The sequence below is a fragment of the Dromiciops gliroides genome, chromosome 6 (assembly GCF_019393635.1).
Source record: "Dromiciops gliroides isolate mDroGli1 chromosome 6, mDroGli1.pri, whole genome shotgun sequence".
NCBI lineage: Eukaryota > Metazoa > Chordata > Mammalia > Microbiotheria > Microbiotheriidae > Dromiciops > Dromiciops gliroides.
The window spans coordinates 88,417,925-88,432,802 of NC_057866.1; the positions used below are offsets into that span (position 1 = coordinate 88,417,925).

At 42.1% G+C, this 14,878-nt stretch overlaps 1 protein-coding gene across 1 annotated transcript in view; it reads left to right on the top strand.

The window, feature by feature from the left end:
• The first annotated feature begins 12,713 nt into the window (after positions 1-12,713).
• MAN2B2 (mannosidase alpha class 2B member 2) overlaps positions 12,714-14,878 on the top strand; it is a 75,373-nt gene continuing 73,208 nt past the window's right edge. The window contains 1 exon segment of the mRNA XM_043973233.1: positions 12,714-12,935. Coding sequence (XP_043829168.1) covers positions 12,774-12,935 — 162 coding nt within the window. The 5' untranslated portion in view covers positions 12,714-12,773.

Here is a 14,878-nt window from a genome sequence, read left to right on the forward strand (position 1 = left end):
AGGTGACAAAACGGAGGCCAAAAGTTGAGTGGCTTGTATAGTATCTCAGGGGAAGTCATAGCAGCCTCAAGCTCAGGCTTCCTTTGGACTCTAAAAGTAAGATTTCCCCATTATGTTCCATTGCCTCCAAAGTATGCCTCACTCAGGCTAGGAGTAGGTTTTGACAAGGGAAAGGTAAAGAGAGCTGAGAGTAAAAGGTCACCTGAGAGAAGAGGGCAAGGAAACCAACCACTGAGGATCTAATGAGATGATGCATTAAAGCCAGCCATTATTATTTTATATATTAATTTTTGTTCTCCTAGGGCAGACTTTGATGGAGTCTTTTCTTCAAAAGGACAAAGGAGCTTGGCACTACCTTCTCAAAGCAGTAATGGAGTAAAGACAGAGGGAAATATTTCCACTATAAGATTTACAGTATCTTGTTTTTCTTCAGTCAGCAACTTATTCTGAAAATAGGAAGAGGATGACCTCTGAGCATAAGCAAATTGGCTATTTGGTCACCAAAGATTTGGGTGATAGTAACAATCTGGTTTCTGCCAGGCCACTCTATTGAGATGGCTCTCAAAATTAACTTCTAACTACCAACTCCAAGGTTCTTTTGGATACCAGGCCTCATACTCCTTTACCACTTTCTGTATCTACCACCCCCACCTCCTACTAGTGCCTTCCCCTCTAAAGCCATCTTCCATCTACTCTGTATTTATTTGTCTCCATTAGACTATAAGCTTCTTGAGGGGAGGGACTAATTTTGCTTTTTCTTTGTATTACCAGCATTTAGCAGGTGTTTATTATGTGCACCTAGTAAACAAATAAGAAGTGCTAGTTTGTTGATCCATCCATTGATTTGCCATTGTTCTACTCCCCCTTTCTCTCTGTCTGCTTTTGCTTTCCTGGCTCCCTCAACCTCTTTGGCCGTTGGTCTCCTTTCTCACTCCTTAAAGGCAAATTCTTCTTCTTCTTTTTTTTTTTTTGAGAGGCAATGGGGGTTAAGTGACTTGCCCAGGGTCACACAGCTAGTAAGTGTTAAGTGTCTGAGGTTGGATTTGAACTCAGGTCCTCCTGAATCCAGGGCCGGTGTTTTATCCACTGCGACACCGAGATGCCCCACTTAAAGGCAAATTCTAAATGATGCTGTCAACTTTCTCTTCCTCTTCCCCTCCAATCTATCCTATACCCTGTTGCCAAAATAATGATCTTAACATGCACCTTTTTGGTCTTCTCATGCTCTGACTCAAAATGACTTCCCATTTCCCATTTGGTAAAATGGTTTACCAAGTACATTTCAGAGACTTTGGCCTCGTATTTAAAGCCTTTCCCACTGTTCCAATCTCAAGCTTCTTTTTTCTTTGATGTATGCTCTAGTCAAACAGGAACATACATTGTTCTCCCAAAACTTGCTATTTTTTTTTCCTTCCCTCATGCCTTTGTAAACCTGATGCTATATCAGTGTAAATGTTATTATTTTGTTTACTGGATTGTAAAGGCGATTTTGGCATAGTGGCTAGCTAGCTTTGGGACTTAGGAAAACCTGATATAAGTTCACCCCCTTTTATATACAGATACCATATGACTTTGGGAAGGCCTCTTCACATCTCAGTCCCAAAGCAAATTTCTAAGATCATAAATTACAGAACTATTGCTGATCTTAGATAGAGGGAGTTCACTACTCAGATAATAATAATTAATAAAAAATAATATCAGCTAACATGTATATAGTGCCTACTATGTGCCAGGCACTGTGCTAAGCACCTTACAGATACCTCCATTTGATCCTCAAACTACCCTGGTAGGTAGGGACTATTATTATCCCCATTTTACAGATGAGGAAAACAAAGCAGAAAGAGGTTGGATGACTTGCCTAAAGTCACACAAGAGTCAGAAACCAGATTTGAGTTCAAGTCTTCTACCTCCAGGCCCTCTGTTCTGTCTACTGTATCACCTAGCTGCCTCTTTCTTTCTTTCTTTTTTCTTTTTTTAGTGAGACAATTGGGGTTAAGTGACTTGCCCAGGGTCACACAGCTAGTAAGTGTTAAGTGTCTGAGGCCGGATTTGAACTCAGGTACTCCTGACTCCAGGGCCATTGCTCTATCCACTGCGCCACCTAGCTGCCCCACCTAGCTGCCTCTAATAGATGAAATCATAGATTTCAAGACAGCAGCAAACAACAACAACAACAACAAAAACTAGATTGTGTATTCAGCAAGTGTATCTTATTTATCTTTGCATTTCCCAGATAGCATGATACCTGGTCCATTGCTCATCAAGGTTTGGTTAAGTGAATGAATCTGTAAGCAGTCCAGTGTAATGGAAAGATTGCTGGGTATAGAAACAGTGGTGTGGAGTTCATGTCCTAACTCTTACTGACACTGTTTGACCTTAGTCAAATGATATCACCTCTTTGGGCCTCAGTTTCCTCACCTGTCAAGTAGGGATAACAATATGTGTACTCCCTACCATAAAGAATTGTTGTGAGGGGAGCATTTTGTCAACTTTAAGGTGATCTAATAATGGGATTTATTATTACTAATAATTCTACTTCCCCCAAAAAAGTGTCCTTAAATTGGTATAACTTTCAGTGCAGTAGAAAGTTGGCACAGCAAGCTGGGGAAAGAAGGAGTTAAGAGGTGTAAAATGAGTAGGATCCCTGAACTGTTTGAGCTAGGCAGGAAAGAAAGTGCCAAAAATGTGTTCTACCCTAATGGGAAGGAGAGGAGCAATAAAGGTAAGGAAAGAACCAGGACTTCTGGGTTAAAGCTTTTTCATGGGGCCAAGCCTTTTTGAGGGAAAAGACAACTGAGTGAGGTTGGTGGGAGGTAGGGGGGAACTACAATAAAGAGAGCTAAATTTCTTGCCAGGACTATGTTTTGGCAGTCTCTCTACTAGGATGCTATATTAGGTTTTTTTAGTAGTGTTACTTAGGTTACTAGTACTGAGTTACTGTCAGAGGAAGACTCGTTGCCAAATTGGCTTTTCTTCCAAATTAAATGCAACACTAATGCTCTCAATTTGAATAAAAATACAAGAAATGAAAAGGGCTGGTGCTCAGAGATGCAAAGAGGTGTCCTCATTTCACAGAATCCATAGATTTGGTTTGCTGCCCCAGACTTGGGATGAGTCTGGATAGTGTACCTCATGTACTGTATATGGCAGAAAGTGCTCGATTTGTATCATTTCCAATGGGCTATTTCCCAGCTTAGCAGGTGGGGCTCGATCTGCAGTGGTGAGGTCCCAGGGCTGAGGTTCTGCACTTAGCCTGTGTCTGTGACATCTGTCCTCAAGAACAAGAGAAGGGATCCTTACTATAATGGGAACAGGAAAAAGGAATCCTTGTTATGGAAAAAAGCACTGGGCTATCTGGGCTAGCCCTGGACTTGGATTTAGGAAGACGAGTTTAAAAACGGACTCCACCACTTACTAGGTGTGTATCCATTGGCAAATCACTTCATGCCTTCGCCTCAGGTTTTCATCTGTAAAATGGTTATAATAATCTCCGTAATACCTCAAAGGAACAAATGAGATAATATATGTAAGTATCTTTGCAAATATTAAAGTACTATATAAAGTCAGTATTTATTATTATGATTATTGGTAGTAATAATAATGATAACAATAATAATCAGAACCCATTGCTTTTATTCTGGCACTAATTATCTGTATGACCTTGAGTAAGACACTTTCCTTCTCTGGGCTCAGTTTACAGAAGAATCTCTATAAAATGAGGGGATTGAATTTGGTAATTTGTAGGTGCACTTCATCTCTGATATTTTATGTTTTGAATCTGAAGCACAAGTTCTTAAGCTGGGGGCTAGGAACTTGTTTTCTTAAGATTATGAAAACTAAGGGGGCAGCTAGGTGGCACAGTGCATAAAGCACTGGCCCTGGATTCAGGACGACCTGAGTTCAAATCTGACCTCAGACATTTGACACTTACTAGCTGTGTGACCCTGGGCAAGTCACTTAACCCTCACTGCCCCACAAAACAAAACCAAAAACCAAAAAAAAAAAAAAAAGATTATGAAAACTGTATTGCAATAGAATTGATTTCCATTGTAAACCTGTGCATTTTATTTTATGCATTTAAAAACATCCTGTCAAGGGGTCTATAGGCTTCACCAGACTTGCCAAAGGGGTTCAGGATACAAAAAAAGAGAGTAAGAATCCCTATTCTTGGGTCTCTTCTAGCTTTGAGATTCCACACTCTAACAAGCCCCTCCCAGCTCCAATATTCTATGTTCTAAGCTTTCTTATAAGCCCCACATTCTGTATTCTATGTTCTGTTTTCTAAATGTCCTTCTGGCTCTCACATTCTATGTTCTAATCGAGGCCTCTTCTAACTTTGCTGTTCTAGGACTCCAAGCTATTTTGATTGTTTGCCAAGAAAACTAATCTCTTGAGTTGTAAATTAATGTTTCCAAAGACAATTGCTACATGGGGACACTGTAATCAGTCACAGACTGTAATTAGCCTTGGACTCCCTCTGAGGAGTAGGCCAGGCAACATTTTGCTATTATGACGGAGGTGTACCTACAGCAGGCGTTCTCAACCTTTTTTGTGACATGGATCCCTGTGGCAGGCTGGTGAAGCCTATGGACTCCTCAGAATCATGTTTTTAAATTATTAAAATAAAATACACGAGATTCCAAATGAAACTACTTTACATTGTTATCAAAATCTTGTAAAACAAAACCAAAAATCAAAACAAGTTCATGCACCCCAGGTTAAAAACCTCTAAAGAGGGAAATCCTTGAAATGATCTATTCCAATAATAAGATAAAATTCACTTTCAGTAGTAGTTTCCAACTCCTGTGGTGAGAAACTTAAAGCTTCAGGTAGATTCCTGTTAAGACCTGAGAGGAACCCAGTGAGGAGGGCCTGGGATAGCATGCCTATAGTGGGCACCTAGAGTGCAGAGAGGGATAGATACAGAGAGGGCACTAGGTAGGTAAGTATGACATAGTGTGATGTAGTAGAAAGAGCCCTGGGCTTGGAGACAGGACACCTGGGTTCAAATCCCAGCCCAAACACTTATTAGCTATATGACCTTGGTTAAATTCACCCAGAACAAAATCAGGACAACTCTATGTTTCCCCAAAGATAACAGAACTTAGAGGTCAGGAACAACAATTGTATTATTTTTAGCAGCTAGGAAAACTAAGCTTAGCACCTAGTTAGCAAGTGAACGTGGAAAGCTAGCAGATGGTCTGCTTTCTCCCCAGATGGCCTGGCCCTCCTCTGCTCCCTCTCTCTTTGTTAGCAAGCTTCGCCTGGCCTAAGCCACTGGAGTTTCTATCCACTGGGGGCTTCTTCCACTGGGAGCAGTTTCCTGGATTCCCTTCTCCCCACCTTCCCATCACAGACTTTGAGGTCTCAGGGCTCTCCCTTTTCCCCTTTTCTTATTGATTTGAGGGTGGTTTCCATGATGCTTACCCCAAGTGCCGGAATTGCTAGTAATGGCTCTGACTTCATCTCTGAGCTTCATTTTCCTCATCTGTAAAGTGAGAATGATACTAATTATATTATCTACCTCACAAGGTGGTTATGATGAAAATACTTTGTCAGTGCCATAGAACTAAGAGTTATTATTATTATTCCAGCTGCTGAGGGCTGCTCATCAGCTTCAACCCTGTCACCCTAAGGAAGAGTGAAGAAGTAGAGGGTTGAAGGGTTGGTGTAATCCCTGATTACTACATCACTGGCTTGCTAACTAAGGTCAGTCCCATTGACAGCATCTGGAAATGAGGAATGAGTGGCAGTCCACTTCCTCACCCCATGCGGCTGGTCCCCTTACCTGTCATCTTTGGCTTGCACCATTCCTGCAAGGCTATTTCATAGATCATTCTTACATTCTTGGGCGTGGGTCCTCCCTAAACAATTGTTGATGACAACCCTTCCGCACCTTCTCAGACAGTATAATTCTTGTCCATCCCTGTAAATACTCCACAGAGTATCTACCAAAGGAAATGAAGGCCCTTGGTTCCTTTATTATTTTACAAATACTAGTGATGGCACAGGGAATAGAGTGCTGGACTTGGCAACAGGAAGACCTAAATTCAAATCCTGCCTCAGACACTTACTAGCTGGGTAACCCTGGGAAAGTCATTTGGTCTCAGACTCAGTTTGTGCATGTGTAAAGCCAGGATAACTATTGTACATACCTTCCATGTTTGCTGAAAGAATCAAATTAATTAACATGCAGAGTGTCCCAAAAGTCTTAGTGCAGTTGAAAGCTTCAACAGTTTAAAACTGGACTAAGACTTTTGGACACCCTGCTTACAATGTATTTTGCAAACCTTAAGTGTTATGTAAATGCCAGCTAATATTACTAGTGTATCAGGTATTCTGGCGGTTAACATTCCATGTCAATCTTACTCCATGACTAGGTCACCTCATAGTATATGTGTGTGTGTATATATATATATATGTATATGTGTATATATGTATATGTGTATATGTGTATATGTGTATATGTGTATATGTGTATATATACATACACACATATGTATCATATAAGCACATATATGTGTATACATATATATATTATTATAACAGCTAATGTCAAATAGCTTTATTATGCACAAGGCGATGTGCTAAGTGCTTTACAATTAATATCTCATTTGATGTTCACAATAGCCATAGGAGGTTGCTATTATAGTTAATTAATTGTTAATGTCATCAATGGTGATATTATTATCTTCATTTTATAGATTAGGTAACTGAGGTAAACAGAAGTTAATGACTTGCCCAGGGTCAACCAGCTAGTAAGTATCTGAAGCAGGATTTGAACTCGTCACATATATACATATATATTTGTATATGCACATATATGTATATCTATACACATACATATATATGTCTTCGGTGTCATAATGAGCTAGAAAGAACACTATTGCAACTTAATGTACAGTGTATAGGTTTGAATTTTGGCTCTCATTTACTAGTTTTATGATTTGGGGCAAGTCATTTAATGTTCATGGGTCTCATTTTCCTCATTTATAAAAATGAAGGAATTGAAATAAATGCCTTCTAGATTTCATTGAATTTCTAGCATTTTATTTTCTAAGGTCCTTTCCAGGTCTAGATTTTATATCATTGATGTCCTTTCTCACACACAAATCATCCTCAGTAATGTGCCACAGTCTTCATTGCCAGTCTTAAAAAAACAGATGAAAATAAAATTGTTATTCCCTAAAAGATATTTTGAAAACCACCTGACTGAACAAGTTCTTAAATCCAAGAAAAACAACTCATTAGGGCTAGAGAAATGAATGAAGGGGGAGAAAGAATGCAAATTGACAGAGAATGCTGACAGAGCCAAAGAGAACTCTGCTGCCTTTGATACTGAATGCAGGGAATGAAGGCTCAGCGTTGGTGATTAGGTGTCCTTCCAAGAATTTGTGGCAAGGAGTCAAGGTCACATGTCATCAGAAAGGGCCATCTGTGTAGCTGCCTTGGTAAAAGACAGTAGATACAAGAGATGACAGTGTTTTAAGGGGAAGCTCTGGCATCTTTCACAGCATAAGAAGTGACATCAAGCTGAAACATTATAGTCAAATGCAGGTGGAGCTCATGATAGATATATATGAAAAGCCAATATGGTATGTGTTTTAAGGCATTTAATCAGGAATGGTACTTTTGCAATTCAGAGAAAGGAGGTGTAAGAGAAAGAGTGCTAGACTCAAGAATTAGGCAACCTGGGTTCGTATTTCACCTCAGATAGTTAATATCATTGTGATCTTGGGCAACTCACTTCATATGCCTGAACTTTAGTCTTCTCTTCCATAGAATAGAGGCAATACTTGCAATGCCTACTTGTCAGGATTATTGTGAGGAAAGTGCTTTCTTTCTTTTCTAAAACAGTATTTTATTTTTTTCCAATTATATGTAAAGGCAATTTTTAGCATTCATTTTTACAAAATTTTGAGTTCCAAATTTTTCTCTCTGCCTCCCCTCCCTTCTTCCTGAAATGGTAAGCAATTTGGTATAGGTTATATATGTGCAATCATGTAAAATATATTTCCATTTTAGTCACAGTTGTAAAAGAAGAGACAGACCACAAGGAAAAAGAAACATGGGAAAAAATAAAGTGAAAATACTAAGTTTTGATCTGCATTGAGAATCCATTAAATCTTTCTCTGGATGTGGATATCATTTTTCATCCTGAGTCCTTTGTAATTGTCTCAGATCATTGTATTGCTGAGAAGAGCTAAGTCATTCATAGTTGATCATCACACAATGTTGCTGTACAATGTTCTCCTGGTTCTGCTCATTTCATTTTGCATCATTTCATACAAGTCTTTCCAGGTTTTTCTGAAATTTGCCTGCTAATCATTTCTTATAGCACAATAGTATTCCATTACATTCATATACCACAGCTTGTTTAGCCATTCCCCAACTGATGGGCATCTCCTCAATTTATAATTTTTTGCCACCACAGAAAAAACAGCTATAAATATTTTTGTACATGTAGGTAATTTTCCCTTTTTTATGATCTCTTTGGGATACAGACCTAGTAGTGGTATTGCTGGATCAAATGGTATGTACAGTTTTATAGCCCTTTGGTAGTTCCAAATTGTTCTCCAGAATGGTTGGATCAGTTCACAACTCCACCCATAGTGCCTTAGTGTTCCAATTTTCCCACATCCTCTCCAACATTTATCATTTTCCTTTCTGTCATATTAGCCAATCTCATATGTGTGAACTGGCACCTCAGAATTGTTTTAGTTTGCATTTCTCTAATCAAAAGTGATTTAGAGGGGACAGCTAGGTGGCATAGTGGATAAAGCACAGGCCCTGGATTCAGGAGGACCTGAGTTCAAATCCGGCCTCAGACACTTGATACTTACTATCTGTGTGACCCCAGGAAAGTCACTTAACCCTCATTGCCCTGCCCCCCCCCAAAAAAAGTGACTTAGAGTTTTTCATATGTCTATAGATAGCTATTATTTCTTCATCTGAAAACTACATATTTATAGAGGAAAGTGTTCTCTAAACTTTAAATCGCTATATAAATGTGTTTTTATATTTACACATAATGTATAAATGTGTACTTATTTTTATACTTGTATTTATATGTAATACATGAATGTGCACATAATATATTTATTATATATATTTTAAAGCATCATCATCATCTAGTTAATACAGTTTTATCTCACTTTGTGTAACTGTTGTACTCCTGAAAAATATTTGCATTGTTTCTCTGGTCATCCCAATATACCTAGTATCTGAAAAGCTGTGTGATATAGAAGAGCTATGAAAATGGTTTCAGGAAAGATCTGGATTTGGTTCCTACCTCTGACACTACCTGTGTGAATACGAGCAAGTTATTTAACCTCTTAGCCTTAGTAATCTAGTCTATAAAACACCTGTACTACTGGTTTTACATTCTTTCATACCTAGACTTCTTGCCTCACATGACCGTTTTGAGAATAAAATGAATTAATGTATAGAAAAGCATTAGGCAGCAAGGTGGCATGGAGGACAGAGTGTTGGAGCTGGAGCCAAGAAGACCAGGTGGGTGACCCTGGGTAAGTCAAAAGACCCCATTAGGCCTCAATTTCCCCATCTATATAAAATGGGGATAATGATAATATCTACCTCACAGAGTTGTTGTGATGATCAAATAAGAGCTTTTGTGCATTGCAAACCTTTGAGCACTGTATAAATGCTATCTATTGTTATCAAAGTCCTTTACATGTGTGACCCTGGGCAAGTCACTTAACCCCAATTGCCTTACTAAAAAAAAAACCAACAACAACAACAACAACAAAACCCCAAAACAAACAAACAAAAAAACCCCAAAGTCCTTTACAAAAAGTATCAAAGCACAAGTCACCGTGTATACATTGTTCACTTTGGCTATCCTACATGATTATCCCCATCAGACAGAGGAGGAAGTTGAGCCCCACAAAGTTAAAGTGATTTAGTGCCCAAGTTCACATAACTAATAAGAAGCAGAAGTGGGACTGAATAGGTTTTCTAACCTGCAGTTCAGGGCTCGATTTCAGACTGTCAGGTTCCCCACAGAGCCTCTTCTGGGAATCTATGCTCGATGAATACCAAATTTAGAAATAATCTTTTAACATAGTCATAAATGAATTTTGGAATAAGAAATCACAGCCTGACCCATAGGATAAGAATGACAATTTTGGGACAGGATGTTACCTTCTCAAACACAAATCCAGAAACTTCAGAAGCCCTACAGCCTTCAAGAGGGGGGTATATCCTGAAAAGATCTAGGATCTGGATGGCCTATACAGTCAACTTTTTCTTCATAAGATTTAGTGTGTCAAGATATTAGCAGGGGGCAACTAGGAGGCATAGTGGATAAAGCACCGGCCCTGGATTCAGGAAGACCTGAGTTCAAATTTGGCCTCAGACACTTGACACTTACTAGCTGTGTGACTCTGGGCAAGTCACTTGACCCTCATTGCCCCACAAAAAGAAAAAAGAAAAAAATGATATTAGGTGACACCTTGTTTTCCAGAGCTAAGGCCCACAAGCAAGCTGTACCTTGAGCTTGGCTCACTCCCTCTGGTTGATCTCAGCCTCCAGCAAAGTCACATAATTAATGTATTGCTTTGACCCGAAAAATATATTCTCTGAGTTCAGACAAGCACCAGACAAGCTTGGAGAAGTATCCATGTTCTAGTCATGAATTCCTGTTATGAATCAAATTCATCACATTATTCCTTTTACCCTTTATTGCCAGGGGTACAGCTAACTGCATATACCTAACTATTAAGATCTCCCCACACTGCCTGGAGTCCCCCACCCATAGTAGGGGGCCGGCACATGTGTCTAGATCCCTCCTGGTTTACAAGGTACTTCCCTCACTTTGAAATTAAACTTCTGTTTCATTCCTGGCTCTCCAGTCTCTAGCCTGCTCTGTTCAGCTCCAGTCATCCACTGGTTAGAGGCTGATTTCCATCCAGTTGACAAGTGCTTGATGGAACTTTAGAGATTATCTAGTACAACCCCTTTATTTTACAAGTGAGAAAACTGAAAGCAAGAGGGGAGATGTGGAAAGGTCAGGAGACCTAGGTTCAAATCCTCACTTAACAATTTCAATTCAACAAGCATTTGCTAAGTTCTTACTGTGAATAAAGCACTGTTATGTGATAATAACTAGCACCTATATAGCACTTTAAGATTTGCAAAGCACTTCTATAAAAAATGACAAGCAGGATGGTTCCAGAAAATCCTGGGAAGACTTGTGTGACCTGATACAAAGTGATATAAGCAGTACCATATCATTCTACACAGAAACAGCAATATTGTAAGGATGATCGACTGTGAAAGACTTAGCTACTCTGATTAAGACAATCCCAAAGGACCCATGATGAAAAATGACATCCACCTCCTGAGACAGAACTGATGAACTCTGAATGCAAATCCAAGTAGTTTTTTTTAAGTTTCTTTATTTTTCTTGTTTGTGTTTTCATGTGCAAAATGGCTAACATGGAAATATGTTTTGCGAGGCTTCACATGTATTATATAATCAATATCATATTGCTTGCCTTCTCAAGGGTCAGGGGAGGGGCAGGTGAGAACTTGGAACAGGAAATTTTTTAAAATGAATGTTAAAAATTTTTTACATGTAATTGGGAAATTTTTAAAGAAATAAAAAATATTTTTTAAAAGATTTGCAAATGACTTTATAAACATCATCTTATTTTATTCTCAAAACAACTCTAGAAGACAGGTGCTATAATTTTCCCCACTTTACAGATGAGGAAACTGAGGCACACTGAAGTTGTGACTTGCCCAGGATCGCACACCTAGTAAGTGTCTGAGGTAAAGTTTGAACTCAAGTCTTCCTGATTCAAGTCCTACACTCCACCCACTGTGCCACCTACCTTCCTCTTACTAGCTATATGACCTAGGGCATGCCACTTTGGCTCCCCCTGACTCAGTTTCCTTAGCGGTAAAATGGGAGAAGTGGACTAGATGGGAGATTCTTAACCTGGGTGGGGTTCACAGATAGATTACAGAGGGTCCCAGAACTTGGATGGGGGAAAAATACAACTTTATTTTCACTAACCTTTGGTTTCCTTTATAATGCTCTGTATTTTATTTCATGCATTGAAAAAAGCCATGATTCTCAGAAGGGATCCACAGGCTTCGCCAGCCTGACAAAGTTAAGGCAGCCAGATGGGCCAGTGGCTAGAGCTGGACCAGGCCTCAGGACTACCTGAAAACCCCCGGACTAGATAAAGGGCTAGAGAGATTCAGCGCTTACTCCGTGCCCGGCAGTACGCGCGTCGCCGGGCAGCCTCAGTTTCCCCTCCCGTGAAAAGCAATGCTCGCTCTCACTCGGGGCTCTGGAGGGCTGCGGGGCTCGGCCGAGGCCGGAGAGCCTCCCCCGCCCGAAGCGCCCTGCGGGCCCCCGGGGCTCCGCAGCTAGATGAACTCTCCAAGGTAGCGCGCGCCAGGCTCCCGCCCGCTCGGGGTTTCAAAGAAAGTCATCTCCCTCCTCCCCCACTACGCGGTCCCCGGAAGACTATTAATTGTCATTATCTGCGTGAGCAAATTATACGCTACATACACTATTAATTACACAACTAATGGACTCGTCTTCCCACCCTCTGCACTCGGCCCCCCGGGGAAGGGCGCGCATGCGGCCTCCGCGGAGCGACGGATCCCCTCCGGCTTGCCGTAGCCACTCAGTCTCCCGGGGAGGGGCCGGGGTGAGGGAGGGGGTGGGTACGGAAGTCCAGGAGCGCGGGATCCTCCTGGGCCTGCCGGGAGTTACACGCGACTTCTCCCGCAGGATGAGGCTCCCAGCTTGGCTGCCTCCCCTGTGGCTCCTGCCCCTGTGGCTGCTGCCGCCGCCGCCGCGAGCGAGCGGTCTCCGAGGCCCGGCGCCCGGCGGTCTGAGGGCCTTCGTGGTGCCCCACAGCCACATGGACGTGGGCTGGGTCTACACCGTGCAGGTAGGCAGAAGGAAGCGCGTCCCTGCGGGGCTTGGCCACAGCGGCCGGGGCACCACGTTCCACGGGGGCAGCCGAACCTTCCGAAGGCAGCTCGGGGTTCGGGGGACAGTCAGATGTTGTAAGGGGGACAGCGCAGCGTCAGGAGGGGACAGCCAGATGTTGCAGGGGGCGGGGCAGGTCAGTGTTCAAGAGGATAGCCAGGTGTTGCAAAGGGGGCTCCTCAGCATTCCCAGGGATCAAAGAGAGGTTGCAAGGGTGGGGGCGGGCGCAGCTCAGATGTTGCAAAGGGGGACAGCCCATCGTTCCCAAGGCAGTTCAGTGTTCCAAGGAGGGGGGGGGGTACCTGGATGTTTCAAGGGGTGCAGATCTACCTTCCAGCTGTCCTCACAGTCCCAGGAAAGTGGAGTATGGTGCTCTCTTGAGCCTCAGAACTGAAGAACAAGGATGGCAAAATTGCACTCTCCACTTTCCCCTCCCTTCGCCCGCATGAGGAATTTGGGAGCTCACCCCACTCCCCAGAACCATTAAAAGTTGAAACCCCATTTGGGTCTTTTATTCTGGTCCGGGGACTTCACCTGTAGTACCAGGGGACCAGCAATCTTCCCCCAGCCCCCCAAGATAGTCAAAATGAGAAATCTAGAACTTGCCAGAATATGGTCCGGCATTGGGGTGGAATGGACAGAGCCCTGGACTTTGACTCACAGTTCTACTACCTCCTGGCCGTGTGACCCTGGACAACTCCCTTCTCCTCTATGAGTCTCATTTTCCGTATGTGTAAAATAAAGGGATTAGAACTAGATGATCTCTGAGACTCTTTCCAGCCCTGAAAGGAGACGGTTGCAGAATCTCCTACGCCTAAAACAATCGGGCTGCCAGTTTGGTTAGGGTGTTGTGGAAACTCAAGATGTCGCTTCCCTGAGGCTACCCTGTCCTAAGCCAAAAGGTCAGGAAGTTAGAAGGGCTCTGAAGGGCTTTTAAATAGAGTGAATGTTCCACAGTCCAACACACATTCAGAAGTGGCTTAAGTGAGAGTTAAAGGGTTGGCCCAAACTTGGCTACAGGTGACCCTGTTGGTTTTAAGACAGTCCTGGGGTGCTGAGCACCTTTGCCCAAGAACCACCTTAAAGATCTCTGGTGCTTTCAGATTTGTGAGAGAGGACTGAGGAGTCCCATGGAATCAATCCTAGAATTGGAAGGGACCTTAGAGGTCATCTAGTCCAAGACCTTTGATGGACAGATGAGAAAAGTTTAGGCTCAACGATATGAAGCCAGTTGTCCAAGGTCACACAGTGAGTTATGACTCCCAGGTGAGGTTCTTTTCACCACATTAGGCTCTCATTTGAGCCTACCTCTTCCAAGAAGCCTTACCTCACAGCTCATAAATTTACAGCTGGAAGGCTTGTTGGCAGTCATCCAGTCCAGCTCTCCCATTTTACAGATGAAAAATAAGCCCATTGAGGTTAATCGACTCAGGATTCAAACCTGGTTCCTCTGCCTCCCAGTATTCTTGTCAACATACCACACTAACATTTCCCCCCTTTGTGCTCCTCTGTACAATCTAACACTGGATTCTATTACCCACTTTGATTTTTCCTCTCCTTGTTTTATGTGTATGGATTTACTTTCTCCAACCAGGAGTTCACTTGCACTGGATATGCCCTGTTTGGTGAAAAACCACCTGGAACAAGCACTAGATATGGATTTCAAGTTGGAGTCTCACCTTTGCCCCTTATTGCCTTTGTGACCTTGGGCAAATGACTTCTTTGTACTGGCATCAACTTGATCTCTCGAGACCGTTTGAGGTCTAACATTCTGTGAACCAAGGCCCCTTCCAGCTCCAACATCCTGTGTTAAGATGTCTTTCAGCTCTAAACTCTGTGGGTCCAACTTTGCCACTTACTATCTGTATGATCCTGGGCAAATTGCTTCATCTCACCGGACCT